Raw genomic sequence first — 27,739 nt, forward strand, 5'->3', positions numbered from 1 at the left:
GTGTTAATTACCCCTAGGTTCACTTTTTGTCCTTTAATGCTTTGAACAGCAGCTATGCTAATTATTTTTCTGTTCTGTTTTATCTCAGGACGCCCATCCCGAGGTAACTAGAGAGTCCGTCAGCTCCAGTCTGGATCCAGCTTCTCGTAAAGACTTCAGAAGACCAACACCTGTGAAGAGACGACTCAACTCCTGTGAGGACTTCAGATGACGCAGCTCTGCATCATCACGCACTCATGCTCATCTCTATTTACCCTATTCATTAACAACATTATTTTTTATTTTATTTTAATATTTTATTTTATTATTTTAATTATTATATTGATTAATAATAGATTGTTTGCTAATCTGTGTGCTTTGTATATGTGCATTTCTGAAATGCATAACATGGACGAATCACTTTAAATTGTAATGTAGATGCATGCATTTTCTGTGAAGCTGCTTTGAAACGATATGTATTGTGAAAAGCGCTATACAAATAAATTTGAATTGAATTGAACTTACTGGTTCTGGAGGAGTCCACCGCTGACGTGATCCTAGGGCGCCCATGGTTAGAGCAGCATAACCCAGTCATCTCATGGAAAACCGGCGAGATCCTGAGGTGGGGCGATAGCTGCTTCCCGAACTGTTTCTACACTCTCCCTGTTCCCTCTACTCCATGCTCTAAGATAATGTCAGTATATGCCACCTCTATTGAGAGCCCGATCGAGCAACGCTCAGTGCAAGTTCCACCATGCTACGCCCCCTTTAGCGATGTCTTCTGCCCTCAGCGAGCCTCCAAGCTGCCTCCCCATCGGCCATGGGACTGTGCCATGGATCTGCTTCAGGGTGAGTCAGTGCCCCGTGGTAAAATCTATCCTCTGTCATTTCCGGAGGAGAAGGCCATGGAAGAATACATCCAGGAGGTGCTCGACCAGGGATACATCCGCCCGTCTACTTCCCCTGCTGCTTCCAGCTTCTTCTTCGTGGCCAAGAAGGACGGAGGCTTGCGGCCCTGCATTGATTACCGTGCCCTCAACAAAATCACCGTGAAATTCGGCTATCCCCTTCCTCTTGTCTCAACAGCGTTGGAACATCTCGTGGTGCCACTGTTTTCACCAAGTTGGACCTCTGCAGCGCGTACAACCTTACCCGGATACGTGAGGGGGACGAGTGGAACACGGCCTTTGTGACATCTACAGGACACTACGAATATTTCGTCATATCCCGTGTTCCAAGACTTTATCCATGAGGTGCTGCGGGAGTTCCTCCACAGGTTTGTACTAGTGTACATCCTGATATACTCCCGGAGCCTGGCCGAACATCGTCATCAAATTGCGGGGGTCCTGCAATGCCTGAGGGAGTTCCAGCTGTATCTCAAGGCCGAGAAATGCTCCTTCCACCAACCCTCAGTGCAGTTCCTTGGATACAACATCGACAGCAGTAGTATCCGGATGGACGAGGGGAAGGTGGAGGCCATCAGGAACTGGCCCACTCCCACAACCATCAAAGAACTTCAGAGATTCCTAGGATTTGCTAACTTCTACTGCCGTTTCATTCACAACTACAGTCTAATTTCCTGCTCTCTGACTCATCTCCTCCACAGTAAGCCCAAGTCTCTGTCCTGGAACTCCGCGGCCACGAAAGCCTTCGAAGACCTCAAAGAAGCCTTCACGTCTGCTCCCCTCTGCTCCCCTCCTAGTGCATCCAGACCCCACTAAGCCCTTCGTCGTTGAGGTAGACGCGTCTACCACAGGAGTGGGAGCAGTGCTTTCACAGCAGCAGGGGACCCCAAGTAGACTCCATCCATATGCCTTCTTCTCCTGCAAACTCAACCCGGCGGGGGTAAATTACGACATCGGCAACCGGGAGCTTCTCGCCATTAAGATGGCCCTGGAAGAGTGGAGCCATTGGTTGGAGGGTTCCCAACATCCGTTCCTGGTACTAACAGACCACAAAAATCTAGAGTACCTAAGGGATGCCAAGCGACTCAACCCCCGCCAGGCTCGTTGGGCACTGTTCTTTACTAGATTCAACTTTACCATTTCCTGTCGTCCAGGACCTAAGAATGTGAAGGCGGACGCCCTTTCCCGTCTCTATAACCCTGAAGAGAACTCCAAGAAAACTGAACCCATTCTTCCAGTGAAGCTGTTCGTGAGTCCCATCACCTGGTCTGAGGAAACATTGCCCTCCTCCAATGTCTCCACCGACACTCCGCCGGGTTGTCCACCAGGTTTGCAATACATCTCACGGACACAGCGCACTCCCCTCATCCACACGTCTTTGGGCACTGGCCACCCGGGGGTCAATGAAACCCTCTCGCTGCTGAAGGAGCGCTTCTGGTGGCCCAAAATGGCATCTGATGTCAGAAGGTACGTGAGGGGATGTAAGGAATGTGCCATTTCGAAGAGCCCTCGACATCTTCCCTCCGGCAAACTCCATCCTCTGCCCGTTCCCAACCATCCATGGTCACACCTAGGAGTAGACCTCATAACAGATCTACCCATGTCGAAGGGCTGTACCTGTATTTTAGTGGTCATTGATAGATTATCTAAGTCATGTTGTCTGATTCCGTTGAAAGGACTACCCACTGCCATGGAAACTGCTGAACTAATGTTTAATATGATTTTCAGATTTTCAGATACCACGGAATCCCAGAGGATATCGTCTCAGACAGAGGACCACAATTAATCTGGAAATCATTCACAAATAATTCTTCTCACTCCTAAGTGTGACCGTCAGCCTCTCCTCTGGGTACCATCCACAGACCAACGGGCAGACGGAGAGGAAAATCCAGGAGATCGGTCGTTTCCTCCTGGAACCAGTTCCTGGGTTGTGCCGAGTACGCACAGAACTCCCTACGTCAGTCAACCACCGGTCTTACTCCATTCCAGTGCGTGCTCGGTTACCAACCCCCATTGTTCCCCTGGTAACGGGAACCGTCGGATGTCCCATCGATCGGCTACTGGACTCTGCACATCACCAGCTTCAATGGGCCCTGCGCAGACACAAGAGGACAGCTGACCTTCGTCGCTCCAACGTGTCACAGACACGCCAGGCTCCCACGTCACACAATCACACCACATGCCGTATAAAGACTGTGTCATTCAGGATCTCATCACCGAACTCCCAAGAACTTCTGCACCACTCACCTGCACTTCTGTTTGCACTACTTGATTGTTCAATAAACTTCACTAACCTGTACTTCTTGTCTCCGACCCTTCTGTACCGTAACACCAGACAGGTGTGTTGAGCATATTTGCTTTATTTAAAGGTCCCATGGCATGAAATTTTCATTTTATGAGGTATTTCAACATTAATATGAGTTCCCCTAGCCTGAATATTGTCCCCAAGTGGATAGAAATGTTGATCGGGGTAAAACCGAGTTCTGGCTGTCTCTCTCTGCCTTTGAGAAAATGACAGGCCCGACTAGCCAATCCTGAAGGCTCCTGGTTTGACGTCCAAGCAGGCACGGTTTCCTCCCTTTCCCCCGCCCAGAGAATCTGGCACGCCCATGCAAACACTCGAGAGATCATTAACGTTACTTGTGAACGAGTGAACACTGGCAGTTTCTCAGTGTTTGGATGTACAAATGAAAACAGAAGTCTTTCTTCAGTTCCTTCTGATCTGTGATCAGTGATTTCTGATGTGTAGCTAATTATTTATTATTTGTGGACACGCAGCGGCTTCTCTCTCTCCCGACAGAACGGTGTTTTCTATCTTGAGAGTCAGTGTTTTTGTACGTCCTCGTCGCGTCTATCTGTTCTTAAATGTGCATACAGTCTTTTCTGTTTAACATCAGCAGTCACATCTTTAGAGATAAACTTCACACACGCCGAAGCTCGGCCTCCAACATCCCCGACCCCCAGTACTGCATCTGGCCCACAGCGGAGGCACCAAACGCGGCGTGAGATTAAGCAGAAGGAGGGTAAGCGTGAGGGTATCTGGGCTAGGCTAGCCAGCTTTCCCCACAATAAACTGGATTACATTCGATTACAGCTGTTGTGTCTTTGTTTGCGCTGTGTAAGTTACTCAATGCGCGTCAACGACGCTATTCATATGTTTGGAACATATCTAGAAATAATGCTATATTCAACACTTACTAACTCGTTCATCTCGCTGTAATGATACATTGCATGTGTTACAAAGTTGGTAGAATAATGATGAAGAGGACTCGGTGTGACTGGGACTCGTGTTTATTCAGAACTCTCAGATACAAACACAATAAACTCGCGCTGACTGACAGCGCTCTCATAACTCAGTAGTTACTATAAATAACTTTGTTAGCAATCGCTTCGTCTCCGTGATGTCCGGTTCGCGAACGAATCATTCTTTTGAATCGGTTCTTTTTAGTGAACCGAACCAGTTCACCAAATCGGACTGAATCGTTCTGAACGGTTCGCGTCTCGAGTCAGCGCTGATCCATAATTTACTAAAGTTACTAACTTTCTGACATGAGTGACAGTCCCTCCGACTAGAAATAAACTAATAACCTGAAGTATATGCTAGTAACTACAACAGTTCACCCTGAACTGAGACATGCTGAGAGAACTGATGAGAAGTGAACACAGGTCCATCCGTCTCTCTGGCAGACTCGTGCCTGCTCGTGCCTCGTTAAACCACGCCCCCTCCGCTCATTTAAAATGCAAAGATGTCAGCCAATCACAACAGTGGGCGTTTTTACTGAAGTCTCACAGCAGACACGCCTCTTGAAGCAGGGCATTCAGCCACAGGGCAAACAGCAGTATAGAAAAAATGCCTTTTATTTCTAAATTATGACATTTTATGATGTAAAAATCATACTAACAATATAAGTAGACCTCAGGAAACACTATAAAATAATAGAAAAATGCCATGCCATGGGACCTTTAACATATTTAATTATTGGAAGCCCGACTTCTTAACTGAGCGATATCAGAGGTTTCAGAGATCAGATGCTGTTGCAGAACAAACTCCTGCGATGGGGACGATCATCTTAAAAACTCTGAAAAATAAGCTAAATAAATAATTTAACCCAGTATTTAGTGTCCAGGTTTTTTTTTTCTTTTTTTTTCGCACCTCTAGTGGCAAACGTTGTAAACAATGGTGCTTTTCACAAACAAGAACCGCAGTCAAATGCGCACGTTTTTTATGGTGTTTTGAATGAGGACGATGTATTTGACGGCATTAAAACAGCCCTAAACGCCATAAAATACAGCGTTTTGTAAATGTTTTGTAGACATAAATGCAATTCAGCGTTTTAGCGTAATTCTGAGCCCTTTGGCTTGCAATACATACTCTTCTGATGACGAAATTCACGCCACACGCACTACACTGAGCTTCGCGTAAGCATAAAAAGTGAAGTATATACTTTGGCCTTAAGTGAGCACACGAGCGTTCCACATTGTGAATATTTTTTTAGTTTTGCCACTTTGTTTCTGTATTTATGTTCTGCGTTGATTTATTGATTTTATTTGACAAATTGGAAAAAACATATTCATTTTATCGCGTTTAAAGTCGGCATGAAACGGAAGTTGAGATCGTCTTTTTCTCCTTATTGTGACGTATATCCGAGTGAAACGGCTTCTGAAATTAGAAAAAATGTAGGGCGAGGCTTGATTTCGTCCTTCGGGAATTGATTGGATCGTTGGAAGTTGGGCGTTGCTAACAAAATGGAGGCAGATTTGAAGTTTGCAATCAGTTGTGGAGAAAAACTCGATCTATCTCTTAAATAAATGTATTTTCTCTCTAAATCTTTTCTACATAATGTTACTGAGCATATTTCCTCACTTTTCGCTGGTTTATGCTACAGATTTTACTTATTTTAAGCCTTTTATGGCTTTATTTCTGTAAAGCTTTTTTTCTCAGCTCTCCCTATATAAGGGGGCGCGCCGTAAGCGCGTTCACACGCTGCATTCCTCAGTGCGCGTCGTCACGATAAGCTGTTCGTCTGACTATAGGCTATTGAGTAATTTTTACATTAAAAAAAGCTTTTATTTCTCATATTATATTTCTCTCTTTTTGCCTCAAGTCCTTCTTGAAGAAGGTATTGTGTACACCGAGAAAAATGCACCTAACCACGATCAGTGATATGTTTCTGAGAGGAGGTGCAGAAACGAGACGGGGCGATAACCCCGCCCTCGCGCCATAGCACATGACCGGGAGAGAAGTGAGGTCGTTTCGAAGGGGGAGGGAAAGTTAGCATATTTGATTAAAGATTATAAGGGTAAATTAATTTTTAAAAAATAATGAAGTGCCCAGATAAATCAGTTATAGTAAACACTACAATATTAATATAAAAATACGAATTGTAAAATTTGATTTCATGCCGCCTTTAAATACATTTCCAATGTGGGGTCAGTGCAGCCAACACGGAAGTGACTTAAACTGCAATTCATCGACTGACGGCTAGAGACAGGCTCCAAAAGGGAGTCAAATCTGTATCTCCCCCTATGTTAAAGGAACACACCAACTTTTTGGGACTTTAGCTTTTTCACCATATCCCCCAGAGTTAGATAAGTCCATACATACCATTCTCATCATGTTATACAAGCAAAACTAAATGTTATTTTGGGGAAATATTAGATTCCTGACCACTTTTACAGTCTATAAGCCTTATAGAGAGATGCGCTATAGAGCACAGCCTGCAGGTGCGTAATGGAGAATCCAAAGCGCTCTTCTTTGGTCAGAACCACGGAGAACGATTGCGGACAGGTCCGTCCTATGCACTGAAACTTTTTACAATGCAACAAAATATTTAAAGAGCACCAAGCTATTAAAATCTCTATTATGTAAGCACAGACAATATAACAGTATATTAGTCAGTCATTTTAATTATAGGTTAAACAGTGATTTGATAAAGTTTTTAATTTAAGGCCCACTCACAATAGGCCTTTATCACACTTCCTATTTCCGGTAAGTGAAGCAGTGCACCTCTACTTCCGGTCCCATCGCGACTCAATCAAAACGCGGGTATAACTGCAGCGATCCCGTGCTCTAATACTAAATAATGACATCCTTACCTCAGATTTGAACATTTCCTGACACTAAAAGAATAGAGGAGAGCATGGGTGAGACTGATATGGTGGGATGAAGTTGTATGCAGAGCCGGATTAAATAAATGGACTACACTAGGCAGGCTGCATTTTTTGGGCCCCCCTCCATCAATGTTATTTATGAATTGAAATCTGAAACTTACCAAAGTTACTAATAAAAGTGAATTCACATTTTACATAGCCTAGTCTTTGGTTACAAATTGGTTGTGTTGTATATTAAACAGTCTATCAGACTATTTTTTGATATTCATTATTTATACGTCATTACATGGCTCTATTAAATGCCATTAAAATATCCTCATCCATTGGGAGTGTCATTGTTAAGGCAGTAGTACCAGTAAATAACCAATAGGTTTCAGTAAACTATGTAAACAGAGCAAATAAGTTTATCTTATTTTGCTCTGTTTACATTTAATCAACACATTTAATTAAGATTTTCTGCAAAATGCAATAGCTTACAACATTTATAAATGTTGTAATTAAGATTTTCTGCAAAATACAATAGCTTACAACATTTATAAATGTAGTAATTAAGAACAAGAAGGCAAACATGACCCCTTCACATTCATCAAGACCATTTAGAAACTGTCTAACAATAAATAATAATAAATATAAGGATGGAGGATTTAAACTATGGAAAACTAAAGGTATTCAGACTATTAAAGACTTGTATATGGATGGTATACTTCTTACATTTCAAGAATTGTGTGATAAACACCAGATTCCCTCAAAACATTTTTTTTTTTTTTTAATATTCACAGCTTAAAAGTTTTATGTCTTCCAGGTCTACAGATATTATGTACATTCCCAAACTGTCATTAATTGAGGAAATAGTTGAAAAAAGAGGTGAAAAGGGCCAATTGTCAAAATATTATAATGTCTAACTCTAAAGAGTCTGCTGTAGACAAATTAAACGCATATAGGAAAGCCATTCAAGAATAAATAGAGGAATTTGAATGGACTGAAGCATGTTTAAAGTCGCAAAAACAAATCATAAACACGCGGCTTAAATTATTACAGTATGGTTGACAAGGGTTTATATAACACCTGAAAAACTCAGTCATATGTCTAGCAATATTCCTGATATATGTACGCCTACAAAATGCCAAAATTATAAAGGAACTCTAATTCACTGTCTATGGGAATGTTATGATATACAGAAGTTCTGGAAGGATGTCATAAAATGTTTGTCAGACGGTTTAATCTTAAAATACCACACTGTGCCAAACTTTGTGTATCCTACAGGTTTCACACAAACAAAGAAACACACTAGACTATTGGACTTTGGATTGTTACATGGCAGAAGAGCCATTGCTGAACTGGAAGAGCATGGAAGCACCTTCTATAAAACATTGGATAAAAGAACTTTCAGAGTGCATTGGACTGGAAAGGCTGACTTATATCTACAAGAGTAAAATAATGGACTTTGTACAATTATGGGAGCCATATGATTATTAGGCCTATATCATATGTAAAGTAGGACCATGCCATTATTCTTTTATTGATTTATTTCTTTGTTTACATTTGTTTTTATCTTTTATTATCATTTTGAATTAGATTTTCTTATAACTTAATGCTGCGTTCTGCGCGAAACGCGCCTTCCGCACCGCGGGACCTCCAGACGCGAGTAAACGCGCCTTTCCATTGACTTAACATTGAAATCACTCGCGCCAGACGCTTATTCGCGTTTGGTGTGAACGCAGCATAAAACTTGACACGGAAATGTTGTTTTACTTATTTTCCGCCGCATCTTCCACCGCGTCTTCGGGCCGTGTCTCCGGGCATGGCTCGGCCTTTGGCTCTGCTGACTCGAGCAGGTTCACAGCTGTCGGACGGCTGCCCGACAGAAACTTCTATAAAGCCTTCTTTTGTTCCTCTTCATTTTTTTTCTTTTTACGTTTTGCGGCACCCGAAAGCATCTTGAATGTTAGCCTACTCAAAACACCTGCCTGCTAGCTTTGTTGTCCCGCTCTGACCTGATTATAATGGGCATTAATGTGACTTAATGTAACAGTCTATGGTTAAGATAAACATCGTCACTATTTTTAGTTAATTAATAAATATTGAAATAAATTGTAGATAGGACATTTGTACATTTTAATTTTATTATTGTTGGGGAAAAATTTAATCACAGAAGATTTAATCTTCCAGACCTGTTTTCTCTATTGTGCTTTAAATAAGTCAGATCAAAGAGGCCTCACCTGTGGAAGCCATACATTGTCCCTTTTATCTTTCATGGCTCCTGGAATTGGAATTCCTGACTAGCATCTATGCGTTTGAATAGATATGCTGATTAAGAGTAGGTGATACTCTGTCTGTTGTTACAGATGAAGGACCATTGTGTTTCTTGCTTTTAATTGCTCAAGGCGAAACCTTCAGTGGGTTTCGCCAGATGTATGGGAAATTACTGAGGGGGTTATTTAGACATTGGGGGTATAAGAAGCTTGTGGCTTCTTTGTGTCTCCAGTTCACACTCAAGGTAGCCTCGAGCGGCTGCGTTTGACCGTGGCTCTTCCTTGCAAGGAAAATAAATCTTTATAAAGACAATTGGATTATGGTTTGTCTCTTATTAGTGATGTCGACGAATTAATTTTTTGCCATTACATTATTATTTTATTTTTTTTGTCCCTCTGTCTGGGCCCCATCCCGCCAATCGGGCCCTAGGCACGTGCCTAGTTTGCCTTTGCGTTAATCCGGCTCTGGATACATCTCTTCGGAAATATATTATATAGTCAAATAATCTTGTTTGTATGCTAAATGTGATTTTCAGCAGCAGTTTAGCAGGTTTGTGTTCAGTCTGTCTGCTGAATCACTCCCTGTTTACTTCCTGTTTCTTTAATCTTTATGTGACAAAATGACAGAAACACCAAACTTGGCTTCACAACCAATCAAATAACACTTAATTCTGAAACCATTTCAGTGCAGTAAACAACTAAAGTAGTTGAGTATTAAACATGCTTAAACCTGGTTGTGTTCAACTCATTTCTGTTTGACATAAACCAACTAAACCAGATCACTTCCATTAGAAACCTGTTCAGCTCAATCTCTCTTATATTTCTATCATTACCTGTGAGGATCAGATGTGTCCACAAGACTCTTTGAACGGCTCAATAAATATTCTGTTGTTTGAAGAGATGCGTTCCGTTCGACCGTAAGTGGACTGCGAAGTGGACTTCGTATTCCGCCATCTTAAGTGAGATTCCAATCAAAAGGGAGCAAACATGTTCAGTCCGAAGGGCACTGCGAACGGCGCAGGGAAGAAGGGAACTTCGATACATCACTTCACAGGAAGTAGAGAGTGAAAATCACCCAACTGTCTTTGAGCGTCGCATACATCACCTGTCTGAACTAACGATGGTGCAGAGCCGTTGGTTGGAAGAGTTTTTAAACAGCTCTGCGATTGAGTTTACATATGCATTTGAATATTAGTTATTATACAAACTAGAGTATTTATGAATGGTTATGGCAATAACTGTTACATTTGTATATTATATTTTATGAATATGTAAACAAATTAAAACTGTTGAGAAGCACCTGAGGGCTGTCATGTTTTATATTTTACTTTATTTACCTCAGGAATGTTTACTGTGCAGCTGCACTTGGGAAAGAAAGCGCACGAGATGAGACGCTACAAAGACCATTAAGAATAGCCTACAAACATAGTTAACCAAATCAAAGTATTTTCATATTGAATGACAGGTGCAGCTTCAAATCTGATCAGGGCCGTGCAGAGAGTTCTTCAGGGGCAAATATATATATATATATATATATATATATATATATATATATATATATATATATATATATATATATATATATATATATATATATATATATATATATATATATATATATATATATATATATATATATCCTTATGCTCATCAAGCCTGCATTTATTTAATCAAAAATACAGAAAAAACAGTAGCCTAATATTGTGAAATATTATTACATTATGTTCTTTTTAACTTTTTATTAATCCAACAATCTTGAAAAGAGTATCACAGTTTCCATCATTGACATTAAATCCTCATATTAGAATGATTTCTGAATGATCATGTGACACTATGCTGAAAATCCAGCTGTGATCACAGGAATAAATTATATTTTAAATGATTTTAAAATAGAAAACCATTATTTTAATATATTTCACAATATTGCTGTTTTTTATCAAATAAATGCAGGCTTGAAGAACATAAGAGACTTCTTTCATAATGCAGCATAATATTCAAAAATGTTAACGTTAATATAATAAAGTCCTTTCACGTCACCATTTCGCCAGCCTACACTTCACATAATAGGCCTGTAGGTGCCGGTGGCACTTGGGTTTTGTTAACTTTTAGTTTCATGAAATAGTAAACGGTGTATCAATACACATAAATACAAGTGAATTTAACACTACTTACCATTAATGCGACTTTTGCTGCTGCTGCTGAATGGTTTTGTACAGTGATTTGTTTGTTGTCAGTTAAAATCCATTTTGTCAGTGATGCAATTTATAAAATGAGACAAACCGCAGGAAATCGTTCCACAAACGTTAGTTCGTCTGTCCATGTCATTTTCAACCGATTTATGAATAAGAACAGAAAATTACCGTTTCACATCGCCCAATGGAATTTGAACTTGCTTTGCCAGATCACGATTGGTTGGTGTATATACATGACAAACGGGCATTGGTGAATTGTGTAATACTTTAAAATACACAATATATATATTTGTAATTAAATCAACACATTAGCTCTGATTATGGATGAAAAAAATAATATATTGGTTTACTTTTTTCCCGCGAGGCCACACACTCTCTGAAAGGACCATATTTGGCTCGAGAGCCGTTTCCGAGCAGTGGAAAACGTCTAAGGTTACGTATGTAACCTCTGTTCCCTGAGAACAGGGAACGAGCGCTGCGTCTAGCTGACGCTATGGGGAACGCCCTCGGCGTGACTGGTGTCTGAAGCTACTATCGAATCACGGCAAAGTCTTTGACCGACGTCAGCCCATGACGTCATCAACGTGCGACCCGGAAGTATAAAAGGGCGCCGTGCCAACACATACACATCTTCTCGTCTGAAGGGACTGTATGGCAGATAGGCCCTGAAGCATGGCAACGCGACGCAGCGCTCGTTCCCTGTTCTCAGGGAACAGAGGTTACATACGTAACCTTAGACGTTCCCTTTCGAAAGGGAACTCTCGCTGCGTCTAGCTGACGCTATGGGGAACAATATACCAACGCCGCCATGCTGAGGGGAGTGTCTGCCATTGGCAGTGACAACTGTCAACTCAAGTAATTCATAGAAAAAACCTGAGCGATTCCCCCTCAGGTCCTGGGCTGACAGTGACAGCACTCCCTACGGTCATAGCCCAAGCTATACAACTAAACGGAACCCTAACGCACTGCGTGGAGTGCGTTAGGGTAACCCTAACGCACTGCGTCCAAGCTAAGGGACTGAAACACAGGCAGTCTTACTTAGCCCGGAACTCAGAGACGGGTTATCCAAGAGAGCAACACTCAGCGTAGTGCTTTTCAACCCTTGCTATCGAGGGGAGTCTGCCTGCTCAAATCAAGGATCTACCAGGTGCTTGTGTTTCAAAGCAGTAGGGAGGCCGAAAGGGCCTTAATGACTGATCTAACAGGGAGGCCTCATGAGAGGCCTACGACCGTCTGACCAGGCTCAGGCGGCTGAGCACTCATAGACGACCCTCATTGAGGGGAGCAGCTGAGCCTGCCTGGCGAGTAACCTCCAGCTTTAGGCCCAACTACCACAAGTTCTCACAGAGAACTGGTAATCAAAGTGCCTAGCTCAGGAACTTCAACTTCAAGGAGGCCCTGTGGGCCTACTACTTGATAGCGGGTATTCCAGGGAGGCCTATAGAGGCCTACTACCTAACCGCAAGCCATGCTGGAAACCCAAGCATCCAGGCTCGGGACTCCGTCCTCAGGGAGGCCTTAGTGAGGCCTACTACCTGACAGCAATACCGCCTGCTGAGGTTACCCTTGTTTTCTCAAGGAGGCCTAATGGAGGCCTACTACTTGACAGTCAAGCTACGCAGGCTAGTCGGGCATCCTGTTTAAGGAACCCGTCCTCAAGGGAGGCCTATTAAGGCCTACTACCTGATAACCAGCCTTTAGGGAGGCCTGGAGAGGCCTACTACCTGATTGCAATACGTGCCAAATGACTGGGTCCCAGGAACACCTCAGGGAGGCCTGATGGGGCCTACTACCTCGTTCGAGTGACCACCATCTGGGACTCGACAGTCAAGCTACGCAGGCTTTTCGAGCATCCTGATTAAGGAACTCGCCCTCAAGGGAGGCCTATTAAGGCCTACTACCTGATAAGCAGCCTTCAGGGAGGCCTGGAGAGGCCTGCTACCTGTATGCAATGCGTGCTAACTGTTTTCAGATGACTGGACCCCAGGAACACCTTAGGAAGGCCTGATGGGGCCTACTACCTTGTTCGAGTCAGGGAGGCCTATTAAGGCCTAGAATTAACAGCAGGCTCTCATGGAGGCCTGATGAGGCCTACAACCTGCCTCTGAGAGTGACCACAATCCGGGAACTCACCCTCAGGAAAGCCTAGTAAGGTCTTAGAGTTAACAGCAGGCCTTTCAGGGAGGCCTGATGAGGCCTACAACCTGCTTCTGGTAGTGATCACAACCTGAGAGCTCACCCTCAAGGAGGCCTAGTAAGGCCTTACACCTACCAGCGGGCCTTCGGGGAGGCCTGATGAGGCCTACAACCTGATAGCCTCCAGGCTAGCTGTCCTGATGCGCACATCGGTACATACCTCCAGTGAGGCCTGTTTGAGGCCTTCCAACTGATAATGCGCCTTGTTCAAGAGGCCTACTGAGGCCTACAATTGACAGCCGACCTTCAGGAGAGCGTATTCACCCCTATTTAACCTGATAGCCAGCTAGGCTAGTAGTACCTTGATGCTTAAGCATTGTCACCTGCCTTACTAGAGGCCTGATAAGGCCTACCACTATCACCGTTATTCTTGAGAACGGTGCAATCCTTCCTGCTAACTGGGACAGCCATGTTTGAAAAATGTGGGTTGTAGTAATATTAGACCCAACGGCTCGTTTTCATGGAGGCCTGCTGAGGCCTAACACATGATAGCTACCCATTACAATGGGGACCCGTTCCAGGGAGGCTTGTAGAAACCTACAAGCTGTACGAGTTTCGCAAAAACGAGAAATAACTGCCAGACAAACAAACTGACTGCTATTAAACCCAACGACTCTCAATGAGAGGAGGCCTCTGATCTAAGTACAACACAAAAGGTGACGGTGCCTCAGCAACGCGCCTCCTTTACCCACATACCAACTGACGCCGTAGCGCTCAGTCGTAACAGAGACAAACTAATCCAACCTGCAGTGGCTTAGGGGACCGAAGACACATAATAACCCTAGGCGGTAGACAACCACTACATTCTAACAGAAAAGTGTGCTACCGCCTAGTAATCCGCAAACATTTCAAAGAAAAGAGCGGCGGCCTAACAATACTCTCAAATGAGAGGAGGCCGATCTTCTGATAACCATAAGCGGTGGCCTATCTGGCGCCATCTTGACCAACCAGGGAAAGCCAACACACGCTCACACACATAGCCCAGATAATGGTGCTGTGTTGAAGCCTAACTAAGCAGGGGAAAGACAGTTCTCTCTGATGAATACCCAACTCTATACAGGAACCTGGGGTCTGTAAGAAATACATATTTTTAGTATAACATACAAAAAAGACCACTCTCACCTGCGGCATGCTGAGCGAAGACTCATTGTGCAGTTCTCACCACCATGTTCTACCGCCCATGAATGCCTGAAAGGGGCGTTCTCACTTTCCGGGCGGGCCATCAGAACATAGTACTACTCATCATAGGCCCGCCTCAGGCCTGATGTAAGAAGCGCCTGGGTAAAAAGTCATAAAAAGACATAGAAAGGAAAAAGGAGAGGGCTATGATGTAACCGCCCTCAAGGGAAGTGACCCATTACCAACGCCTTCGTTGGGAACGTTTGTCCTGGATCACCTCCCTTAAATCCTTTTTCCCCCCGCGGGAGTCCCGTCTCCTCTGTGCCCTGCTCCTCCAAGGAGGGGGGGCACGAGAGGAGACGCTAGCCCTCTGGTCCTGCCTACGGTCCTCAGACCGTGAAGGACCAGGTCCCGCCTGCCTGGGTGGGGGCGCGGATCTCAGCGGTATGCATGTTTTAAATGCCGCTGAGCGCGCCTTCGCCTCCCTGAACTTTCCAACCACCGCCTCCACGGAGGTGCCGAAAAGCTCAGTAGGCGAAACCGGTGAATCGAGGAGAAAACCCTTTTCTTTCTCCCCGATATCAGCCAGGCCCAACCACAGATGCCTCTCCGTAACCACCATAGCCGCCATAGAGCGGCCGATAGCAGCAGCAGTCTGCTTGGTGGCCCGGAGAGACAGATCTGTGGTGCGGCGCAGCTCAGCAACCGCCTCAGGGGACAGCCCGGCCCCCTGGTCGAGATCCTCCAGCAGGTCCGCCTGGTACGCCTGCAACACCGCCATCGTGTGCAGGGTCGCACCAGCCTGACCTGCTGCCGCGTATGCCCTGCCATTCAACCGCGAGGTAGTTTTCAGCGGTTTGGATGGCAGAGATGGAGCTCTCAGTGTCGACACCTGCCCAGAGACGAGATAGTTCGCAAACGTCTCGTCTATGGGAGGCATCGACACATACCCGTGCTTACCCACTCCCTCGACATCAGCAAAGCTTGCCCGCTGATGTCGGTGAATGCGGGCAGAGAACGGGTTCTTCCATGCCGCCTGGACCTCAGTATGGAGGTCCGGTAGGAATGGAAGGCTCATCTGAGGTGCTGGTGTATGACCGGGGAGAAATCGATCGTCGAGCCGTCCACGAGCAACCTCTCCCCCAGCGCGCCGCCAGGGCAGCCTCAGCCTGTCCGTGGCGCGCTCCATAGCATCCAGCAACTCGGCATTCGCGGGACAGGGTGGCTGAGAGGGTCCAGGCAGGTCCTGGTCGCTCTCATTATCATCCTCAGCCATCTCCTGCCCGTCCCGAAGAGCACCCGCTGCAGGTCTCGGCGGAGAACCATCGTTCTCCACATCGACCTGCAGGTCGCTCTCGTCAGCCGTTTGAGAATGTGTGTCTCCCGGTGTCAGAAATCTCTGACACGGGTCAACACACTTTCTAAAGCTCTGCCTCTTCTCTGTGCGTTTCATCCTTTTCCTAGTTTAGTAATACTTTACCAGATCTGCAGATACCGCTTCAAACAAACAGTCCCTGAAGACGAAAAAGATGTGTATGTGTTGGCACGGCGCCCTTTTATACTTCCGGGTCGCACGTTGATGACGTCATGGGCTGACGTCGGTCAAAGACTTTGCCGTGATTCGATAGTAGCTTCAGACACCAGTCACGCCGAGGGCGTTCCCCATAGCGTCAGCTAGACGCAGCGAGAGTTCCCTTTCGAAAGGGAATCAGCTGTCAATCAAAACGCACGCAACCCATAGCAACGCGTTATGGCAACGCCTCAACAGAAATTGTCTGACTTTTGAGACGTCCGTTACTATTGTATACATTGTCATGTTAATCCACTTTTAATTTAGATTAAAATGTTCCTATTAAGTTATTATAGAGAACAACAAACTTGTTCAGTGTAGACCAGGGTTATTCAAATCTTGCCCTGGAGGGCAAATGCACTGCAGATTTTAGCTCTAACCCTAATCAAACATACCTGAACATGCTAAACAAGGTCTTCCGGATCATTAGAAAATCACAGGTAGGTGAGTTTGAATAATCATTTTAATCTAAATTAAAAGTGGATTTAATTTTTCTGTCCAAAATAATAATTTGGGGACTGCATATGTCATATGCAAGTTCACATTCACTATAGTTTGCAATGCGTCGCTCGCATGCAGTGTAGACACGATGTAAAAAGCAACCTATGATGGCAGGACTATAGCCTATATAATGGGTTGCTAATAAGTGCTAACGTGGCTTGTTGTTTAGATACATGTAATGAACAATTAGCAAAAGAACATCTCAAAAAGGGTTATTATACAGAAACTCACCTGTTCACCGCTCATTTCGTCAGCTGGAAAAGTGTTGGGCTGCGTCCCAATTCGCCTACTTATACTACGTCCTAAAAGTATGGACTCTTTTTGTGAAGAAAAAGTACATACTTTTGAGTGTGTAGCAGAAGAGTATGCAAGCTTTGGGACATACTACTTCGTCATCTTTAACGGACTCTGTTACGTGCGTCCCGTCACCCTTTAAACTGTCAATCATCGTCACAGTTAAAACCCCCACTTTAAATTTAATTTCCTACCGTATCGGAGAGAAATGTAGTCGCTCGTTGATCTGCCTTTCGTGGGTCTTTAATGCAGAGACTCCTCTCATGTGTTTGCAAAGTTAATGGCCAAACGTATCATTACAAAAGTTCTCAATGCTGCTGCAGGTGAAATATAATGTGGATAATATTGAATAAATATATTTTCGTCAGGTTAAATACTGATAATAGGGCTCGGGCGCTGCGTTGCATTCTGGGACGTGGCGGCCATGTTGATGGCCTCGCGAATGTAAACATACAGCAAATCGAACGAGGAGAAGCAGAGTTGGGAGAAAGAAAAACTATGTTAAAATCCCGAAAAGGATGTGGAATTTACCGGGATACGTTAAATAGGGAAGCCAGGGACCGGTATATGGACAAAATTGGAACTATTAACGGTTTGGATTCATATGAAATTTGCAGTTCACAAATGGATGGGTTCAGGAGCTGCAGACCATGAAGCCTATGTAACGTTAACCTTTTACCTTGAAGCATTCTGCACCGTTCTGTGTTCTCGGGTTGCACTACTTGCAAATAAACACTGAAAAATATCTGATTGTGTGACACTTCTTGCTTTTGCACATTATACGGTTATTGCGATTGTGTGACACTTCTTGCTTTTGCACATTATATTGATTTAAGTATATTTATTTTGAAGATTGTGGGTATGGATGCAACAGACACTTATGGCTGTATTTAATGCACATTTATTTTATTTCAACGCTAGGGCTCATGTTTGTCAGAGCACAACATACATACACAATCTTATAGAAGAATGTCATGTCTTCGTCCTTGCTTGGCAACACCATGTGAATCGGTACTTTATCTGACAAAATAGTGTACTTGTTGCGGACGGTTACAATCACCCTTTCCACGTGAATTCGGAGGTGGGCATTTTTTCTTGTGCTCCCCACATCTCTTGCATCAGCTGACAGCGTTCTTTTGTGAAAGCAGGGATCTTTACCTCGGCACACATAAGTCCCACACTGTCCACTGTCCCCTATGTCAAAGCCGCGATCAGCCAACACCATATCCCCATGTAACAGTTTGTCTTACAAGCGCGATCCAAGCGAGCCGACGACTCAGTTAATCCATTTTCGAACTTTTTCCCATGGCGATTATGTGATCTAGTGTTACACCCCACAATGCAGCAACGGTTTACCATGGTTTCCAATAATAACGCCAAATTAAGACACACGACTGAGAGGGAGCACGTCTATAAACAGTGCGCAGTAGTCCGAGTAGCAGCAAATGAGGCCATCAACATGGCCGCCACGCAAAGTAATGACGTCATACGCCCGAGCCCTATTGCTCACTCAAACCACTTTATCTAATCCTCTCCACTTAACCGTCAGACTCGCGTAACCGTCATGTTTGTAGTTTTTTAACACTTTTTATCTGCGTTTGTAGTTCTAATCGAATCCTCGTCCATCTCGCAATGGGTTGTGGGCAATATCAGCCGTTAGAGTGCGCATCGATCTGCACTTCAGATTCTGACCGGAAATAGTAGACCATCCGGGAATCTTTGGAATACTCTTTTCAACATACTACGATTTGGGACATACTAATTATTTTTTCGAATACTATTTAATACGGATAGTATGCGAATTGGGACGCAGCATTGGTTTCAGGGTTTCTCGGGGGAGACCTAAGAGTAAATTGACCCAAAGCGCCATCTGCTGTTTTGGAAGAGGAAGTTGCTCTACATTTGTGAGAAAATCTGCGCGAGTCTTGTAACAGACAGATATTGCATTTTTATGGACTAGATTTGTTCAAAGGTTACATGTAATTTGTAGGATGGTTTGTATTTATTTGTGAGATATGATGTGTGCTCACTCATTTATTATTTGCAAAACAAATATGTTTGTTACTCCTCTGCGTTCTCGCTCAAACTGACTTTGTATTTGCACATCACTTTCTATTTGTTTGCAAGTCGAGATTTCCTTTGCGAAGCAGATAGTGTTTGTTTGCAAAATGCTGGATTTGTTTGTTTAATTATGGCACAAATTTTATTCCATACGGTCCGCCTTGCTCTGATGTCTTGCCGACGTATGTCAAAAAACTCTCGCGAGCGAAAGGCGGATGTGTCGGATTCTGCAGTCGAGCGCATTTGCTCTCCACCGACTGCGCTGAGCAAAAGCATGATGGGAAACGACTTGCTGACGACACAGCTTAATGCTTATTGGTTTAAACAACCGTGATGTATGGTTCTTTTTAAAAATGTTTGATTTTAAAACTCTGATATCATGTTTTTATGTGTGAATATTCCCAAACTCTCTAACAAAGGCGATCTCTCTGTGGATCCACTACGAGAAGAGAGAACTGTCCGGCTTGCCTGCACTTTTTTCACTCCTCCCCTCACTGCAGCCGCCTAGTCTCGGCTGAATTTCAGGCCAGGCGAGGCGCATCTCAAACAAGCCTATTGTCAGCGAAGTCCACTTCAACTGATATACCGTGTTCAGGGAGCAGTGAACAGTGCGTAGGGACCCTGTCGAATGGAATGCACCCGTTGATCGTTTCAGGCGTCTATGTTGTTGTTGTTCATCAAGTTAGTTTCACTTTCTCTGAATCTCTCTCTGAACTGCAGTGATGGCAGAGCCTCCTCACATTTACATTTAATTTTAAAGTGATAGTATACCCAAAAATGAAAATTCTGTCATAATTTATTCACCCTCATGTTGTTCCAAACCTGTATGAGTTTCTTTGTTCTGCTGAACACAAAAGAAGATATTTTGAGGAATGATTGTAACAAAGCAGATAGAGCATTGACTAATGTAGTAGGGAAAACAATACTATGGTAGTCAATGGCTGCTCTATTTGCTTGGTTACAAACGTTCTCTCACAATGACTGCTGTTATCAGTGTGTTCTGTTTGTTTGTTTACTCTTATTATTTTTTAATTATTATTAATGCCAAAGTATCAAAAATACAGTATATACACTTGTAGGTAAAACAATAGGTAAAAGTTACATACAATGAAATTATACGGAAAGCAAACCATCATATATATATATATATATACATTTGAATACACGTTTTATATAGCTTATATACACAGACAAAAAGTTTATTGTCTTAAGAGCTTTAAGATTCTTAGATGATGAAATATTTTGGATGTACTGTTCCATCGCTTCTAAAAACAATGAATAAAGGATTTTGATGAGTGAATTTTACGGTGAATGTGAAATTTTGCAAGGAGCAATACTAGATTATTAATAAAGTATTCATTAGATTTATCTTTTTGTATATTTAATATATTTTTGTATATAGCTAAACAGTACATCCTTAAAAAACCCAAAGAGAAACCCGGAAGCACATTGCAGTAAATAAAATTAGAAAATTCGACCCAAAATAGTTGAGTGTGAGGACAATCCCAGAAGAATACAATGTTACATTGGTCAAAACAATGAAAACAAATAAGTATTACACACAGTGTTGGGGATAGTTACTTTGAAAAGGAACTTAATCCCTTAAAAAGTAACTAATTGTGTACATTTCTTAAGAAAAGTTGTGTTACATTACTTTTGCATTACTTTTTCTCACCTGGACTGGGCTTTATATATATATATATATATATATACACACACTATACACTGTTATGTAACGTGCAGATGAAGACCAGGAAACAGGAACTTTAATAACTAAACTGGTTACAGTTACAGAATATGCATCAAACACGTGAACATTGACAAAGACGGACAAACACTGAGCGAGAACTGAAGGCTTAAGTCAGGGGTGTTCACTCCTGCTCCCGGAGGGCCACTGTCCTGCAAAGTTTAGCTCCAACCCCAATTAAACACACCTGAGGCAGCTAATCAAGGTCTAACTAGGCACACTAGAAACTTCCAGGCAGGTGTGTTGAGGCAAGTTGGAGCTAAACTCTGCTGGACAGTGGCCCTCCAGGACCGGGTTTGGACCCTGGCTGAAGTGGAGTGGAGCTGATGAAGGTAAAAGACGCAGATCAAATGACATAAATAACAAGGTGATTAACAAGACACAGGTGAATGACATGACTAATAAGACAGACTGGGGAAAACTAGGTCACAGAGACTTAACCAAAAACACACAAGACAGAGAATACATGAAATACACACCAACGATGTAATAATATGGCTGAAGTAAAAGACAATTCTTTACCAATAATAATAAAAAAAATCTAAAGTCATTTTTGCTTATGGTTTAACTAAATCATTGAAAGTCAGCAAAAAGTAAATTGGTCAATAATTAAATTGTTCTTTCATGGTCTATAGACCCCCTAAAGTAGCCTTGGACACCCCCGGCCACCCCATGTATAAAAGTCTAGTTCCACCACTGCTAATGTGGCCTGCCTGAATTAATGTGATGCTTCACATGTACATTTAACCATTATTGACAGGTGTGATGATCAGTGGGGCTGAATTTTCATCTCTATTATAAACACATGGGCTAATATATGGGCAGAGTTTCCCAATGAAGGACTGAGCAGTGTAGGAGTAGATATGAGAGCTGGACTCGGCATCATAAAAGGAGACCAGACCCTCCTCATAATCCACAAACACACCGACCCGCTGCGGCTTCACTCTCACAGGGATACTGACAGGGGGCCAAACACAGTTTATATATTTATTCCCATTCCTCAGAATCAAAGTCCACCATCCATTACTAGGACTTGGTAAGATCTCTCCCTTCCTGTTAATGGATTCTTGGGCCACTCCTACATCCCAGTTAGACTTTCCCTTCACCTGCACCTCAAAATAAAATCTCCCTGAGGAGAATCCCTCCTTTCCCATTACAAATAAATACCCATCAAATCTCTCAGGTTTGTCTGGGAGTTTTTGCCAAATATTTCCATTTCTCACTTGTTTTCCATCATCAGACAGGATGAGTTGAGGATGAGCTGTATCAGGATCCAGAGTCACATCCACTGAGAAAACAGAGAATATGAATCACAACTCAGATATTTTGTGATGATGTCTGTAATATGTAATCAGTGTTTAATCATACTGTGTGATGAAGCTGTGAGTGTATGAATGTAATCTAGTGTAGTGCAAAGACACACACACACACACACACACACGCACGCACGCACGCACGCACGCACGCACACACACACACACACACACACACACACACACACACACACACACACACACACACACACACACACACACACACACACACACACACACACTGTACCTGCATACTGCTGCATCCTCTTCAGATCTGTAGAGACACATGACAATAAAACATCAGATCTTTGACATATTTTTGAGAGGAATTATAGACAAGCTTTAGGGTGTTATTATATATTTTAAATAAAAATATATTAAACTATATTATGTTATATTAAATATTTTATGTGTGCTCATGTCCCCTTTCAAACTGGATAACACTATTTAAGTTATATAGACACTCTTTAATTTAAGTGTTATTTTGAGTGCAACAGAAACCACACTTTGAATTTGACCGGCTTTGAATTACAGAATTCCTCTACACATGCAGAATATGCACTTTTAGCCTTTTTTCCCTTCTTTGTATCTCTTGATGTTTGTACTGAATCAAGCTTTTGCCTTAACTTGAGGAAAAACATTATCAGAATAATGCGGTTCTTAAATAACAACAAATAATAAACTTTAATAGGATAGCTTAAAATGTTCTGCAGTACCTTTCATTTTAAAATAATGAACAACCGCTCTGAGTGTGTTATTAATCTTGAGATCAGGTCTGCGCTCGAATGTTTCTTTACAATATGGACAGTTGCAGGTCTGGCTGTTGTCCCAGCACTTATTCAGACAGGTCTTGCAGAAGTTGTGTCCACATGGAGTGGTGACTGGATCAGTGAACACGTCCAGACATATAGAGCACTGAAGCTCCTCAGTCAGTGGACCGCTGGAGGAAGACATCACTGGAGAGAGAAATGATGAAGATAAATCACCTGCACTACAAGTCTGAATTGAACCTTTATTTGTTGAGGGTGCAGAATGTTAGGAGTCTCGTAAAATACGATTTTGTAACATAATAATGTACTTTTTTAAACAAAAATAATATTGCTCACTTTATTAATGTTTTAATGTACAGTTGTGCTTGGGGGGATGTTGTTTTTTTAATTTACGTGCCTCTATTTGTAATCATTTAACTGTAGCCTATACACACATAGATATAATATAAACATTTTATTGAATAAGCACGGCAGACCAGCGGAAGCTAGATATTGAGCATGGACAGGGGCGCCGCCAGGAATTTTGGGCCCCATGACAAAAAAATCTAATTGGGCCCCCTCTGCGCAGCTGTTGTCACCAAATCTCTAGGACCTAACTGTCCCATCAAAAGCTTTACATAACTCTAATCAAAGGCTTGCAACTGTCTTGCTTCTTGTAGTTCAATACTAGTACTAGCACAATATTTACTGCTGGTGATTTGTAAATGCAAGTCTGCATTAGGGATGAAACGATTACCGGTTTCACGATAAACCACAATAAAATTTAGTGACGGTTAGTAATATCGTATAAAATTTAATTATCATTAAAACCGCGTGTGATTATCACGATTGTGAAAACTCGCTGTAAATCTTGTCCAGTCAGCGTCAGTCTGGCGCAGCGCACGGCTGTTTTTTGAATGAGAATAAATGGCAGATGGCAGTGACAGCGCCTGGAGATTTTTCAGACTTCTAAAAGGACCAAATCTGAGGTGTGGTCATATTTTGGCTTTTACAAAAGTCCTGAGGGAAACTTAATCGAAGATGGTCACCCTGTCTGCAGAACATGCCAGAAGAAAGTCGCTGTAATAGGGGGAACACTTCAAAACTACGAAAGCAAGGCAAGTGGACGTTGACCTCAATACCAAAACTACGTCTGGGAAATAATAACGTGAAGCGAACAAACAAATTCAGTCAAGACTAGGGTGACTTTTAAGGGATAATCATTATCCATTGATAATGATTAACAACCTTGACATTAACAACCGCCATTTGCGGGTGTAACGTTATTTCGGCTGCACACTAGCCACTCTGGCGGTTTAACTTATTATAGTCTTCTCAAAAGCCATCTGTTATAATCGCGTTGCGCATTATAACCACTTACACGAGTTTATGAAAGCGACGTCGTCTCATAATCAGAGGCGTTCAGATCAGCCGGAGTTATAACATATATGTTCAGAGCGCGCGCCGCTCTCACTCGCTGAAATCTCTCAAAGCGGAGATAAACATACGATGTATGCAGGAGATTCACTCATCATACCGTGGTTGACTGTTTTGGTTCTATTTCAGCAGCGAAAATGGTTTCAAACAAACACAGCAGAACCACAGCGCATCTGATATGACTGGCATAACGCTGGCGAATTTAGGGACCGTCTCTAAAGTTACAAACAACATTGGTAACGTTATACACGTTTCTGACTTCAACAGCATTTGAAGGGAATGACAGTCATAAAACTGACTGTAAAGTGTTCATCTAGGTGACAGGTATGATACACACCTTTTGATATTTAATAAAATAAACTGTCAAATCATATGGAAATATGGATATGCATCATTTCACTAGGATACTGTTTGGGCTCTTACACAAAAATATACTAGATTAAAATGCATCATTGCTGAACACTGATGAGAATATTGCTTGAATATATTTACAGAGATAATATTAGAGATTATATTTAAGACAAATTATTATTATTTATGCGTTATGTGTTGCTATTGACGACGGCCATTATAAGGAAGGAAATCCCACAGAATATAATCTAGCTTAAATAATTGCATAGAGCTGCTTGATTTATTTGTTGTTTGTTGATTTCAAATATAAAACTTGTTTAAATGTTTTAAGTGTGTGCATCTGTTCTTTTTGAACACTTACATCTCATTTGAACAAAACCGTGATAATATTGATAACCGTGATAATTTGGGTCACTATAATCGTGATGTTAAATTTCCATACCGTTTCATCCCTAGTCTGCATACATTATGCAGTTCACTATTTGATGCAAGATTAAAAGCAACCATAAAAATGTCCTTAAAGCAACATTATATAAACATTTTTTCCTTAAAATAATGTTTCCAAAATCGTTTCAGTGGTTCATCAAGTTGTAACAGGGTGAAAGGCACTTATGCCTCTGCTTTGCGTCTCTATATTTGCTATTACCACACTATGTAAGATTGCCAGATCGGGTCGCGTTTCTGTAGTTCGAATAAGACATAAGAAACTACAAATTTGACTTGCTTTACGGCAAGCGTTACAATAGTCATTATTTGTGATATATACAGGATATTAAAATATACCATATACCAATAAATGACACTAACACTAAAGAACAATGACATAAATGACCTATAGTATCACCACGACTTGATTACATACATTAAATAGATTTGTGTGTGTGTGTGTGTGTGTGTGTAAGCTTCTCAAATAAATTGTCCTTCATGATGGAAATAATAAAGTCTGTATTATAGATGTCATTCAACGGCCAAAATTCAGTCTAAATGAACGCATCAAACTGGATTATTTTAATATTGTCTGTAATTTACATGCAGGTTGAGGTAAGCTAACTTACTCATTGTTTCTAACTGCATCCAGTACAGACAGGAGTTTTGTTTTTATGTCATAATGGTCATTATGTGAGAAAATAATTTGTTTGATTTCTGTCATTAATAAATATTTCATTTTCATTTTTGTTATGGTAAAAAAAAAGAGCAATAGATTAGAGACAGAGAACCACACACAGTCTCCCTGTAATGATGCTAAGTCATTACCACAGTATTGCTCACCTTCTTCACTGGGACAGGGAGGGGTGTAGTTATGGGGAGACTGGGGTGCTGGTGACTCCTCTGTTGTTAAGTCTGCTAAAAGGGGCATGGACAATGATTTAATATGAATATCTTGCTAAACGTTTCCCTGCACTGATTAAATGTTGATGAAATGTAGGCTTACTAGGCTAACACTAGCATGCAGCTAGCTAGCTTATTTCATTATGGACAACAGGTTAATAATACCACTCACAGACTAAAGGCTACCCACCTTTCTTGGTGGAAAAACTGGGATACAGAACGACACCCTGTCTTTCGTCTTTCCTCTCTCTCCTTTCTCTCTTTCCTTTTCTGAAAACCAGATTTTATTTTGCTTCTCAACATTATGATCGCTCTGTATTTTTAGCGCGCCGTGATTGACTGTCTGCGACTAACTAATCACCGTCCGTCCGACCGTCTCTGATGAGTGCGCTAAGACAGGACCAAACCATTTCATGCAGATACAGGGGGGTGTGGTCGGTCAATATTAATGTTTTATTTTTTGGTCAATGGGGATATTTAACTTATTGCCAAAATAAGTAAAATCAAAGACATCATTAATTTTATTATTATTTGAAATATACTCAATGATGATAGTTTATATAGTGTATAATATAATAAAAAAATGAATTAGTTTTTACCTATTTGTTGGGGCCCCTCTCTGTCAGGGGCCCTTGGAATTGTCCTAACTTTTCCCCCCTATACGGCGCCCATGAGCATGGATGCACTTGTTTGGGCTTCCAATTTTGGGCTGCCATTATAAGGCTTGGACGAGTCAGCACATTTTTTACCTGTTAAAGGAACACGCCGAGTTTTTGGGACTTTAGCTTATTCACCGTATCCCCCAGAGTAAGAGAAGTCCATACATACCATTCTCATCTCCGTGCGTGCCATAACTCATTAACAGTGTAAATAAGCCAGAATGCATGAAATAGCATTAGAACCCCCCACCCCCGTATCACTGGCCTTACTCTTAGCTAAATAAGTCTCTCTATTATATAGTACAATTTAAGAGAAAACTCTTAACTGAGAACTTTCCAGAAACCTGTTCAGCTCAATCTCTCTTATATTTCTATAATTACCTGTGAGGATCAGATGTGTCCACAAGACTCTTTGAACGGCTCTATAAATATTATGTTGTTTGAAGAGGTTGATCGTTTCAGGCGTCCATATTGTTGTTCATCAAGTTCACCTTTTCTCTCTGAACTACAACGATGTCAGAGCTCCTCCTGTCTTTACTTATTTACATTTTTTAAGCAGCATTTTTCAGAAGTCTCCAGTAGAGGCCGCCATTCTCTCACAATGAGTGCTGTTATCAGTTATCCACCTTTTGCCTACGCCCCATGATGCTTTGCGCAGCCGTAAGACGTTTGATTATCCCTGTATTCGGTGTGTTGGGTTTATGTGTGTCTGTTTGTATTGGGACTGGTATTTCTATCGGGTCATAAAGAAGATACTTCAGCACACTTACTATAGTTTAACTGTTTGGTGATATCTGTGAAAAGTTTCCAGGACAAATGCTGTTTAACTTACAGATGTTTCATAAAGTCATAAGGACTCTTGTGGGTTCAGTAATTCTGTGGGAATCTGCTCTGATAAATGCAGATTTTATAAGGTCAGAATTTAAAGGTTTATAACACAAACACAAAAGAAAGCAGCAGTAAAACAAGTTTCT

General features: G+C 42.1%; 1 protein-coding gene across 16 annotated transcripts; it reads right to left on the reverse strand.

The window, feature by feature from the left end:
* Window positions 1–20,914: 20,914 nt before the first annotated feature.
* LOC307134434 (pyrin-like) lies at window positions 20,915–27,322 on the reverse strand. Of its 16 annotated transcripts, XR_013817561.1 has the most exons (7): window positions 27,147–27,267; window positions 26,706–26,855; window positions 26,047–26,121; window positions 22,957–23,196; window positions 22,488–22,514; window positions 21,230–22,215; window positions 20,926–21,074 (listed from the first exon to the last, which is right to left on the reverse strand). XR_013817561.1 is itself a non-coding variant. In XM_079830176.1 (6 exons), exons 4-6 carry the CDS (start codon window positions 23,192–23,194, stop codon window positions 21,671–21,673), a joined length of 810 nt encoding a protein of 269 aa, XP_079686302.1. In that variant the 5' UTR covers window positions 23,195–23,196; window positions 26,047–26,121; window positions 26,706–26,855; window positions 27,147–27,267; the 3' UTR covers window positions 20,921–21,670. The 16 variants fall into 16 exon arrangements, 8 of the variants coding, with proteins under 8 accessions (XP_079686303.1, XP_079686305.1, XP_079686304.1 ...); XM_079830176.1 differs by having other exon boundaries at window positions 20,921–22,215; XR_013817562.1 differs by lacking the exon at window positions 26,706–26,855 and having other exon boundaries at window positions 20,929–21,074; window positions 27,147–27,274.
* Between the last annotated feature and the right edge of the window lie 417 nt (window positions 27,323–27,739).

Source organism: Gobio gobio (genome assembly GCF_949357685.1).
Source record: "Gobio gobio genome assembly, chromosome: 11".
Lineage (NCBI taxonomy): Eukaryota > Metazoa > Chordata > Actinopteri > Cypriniformes > Gobionidae > Gobio > Gobio gobio.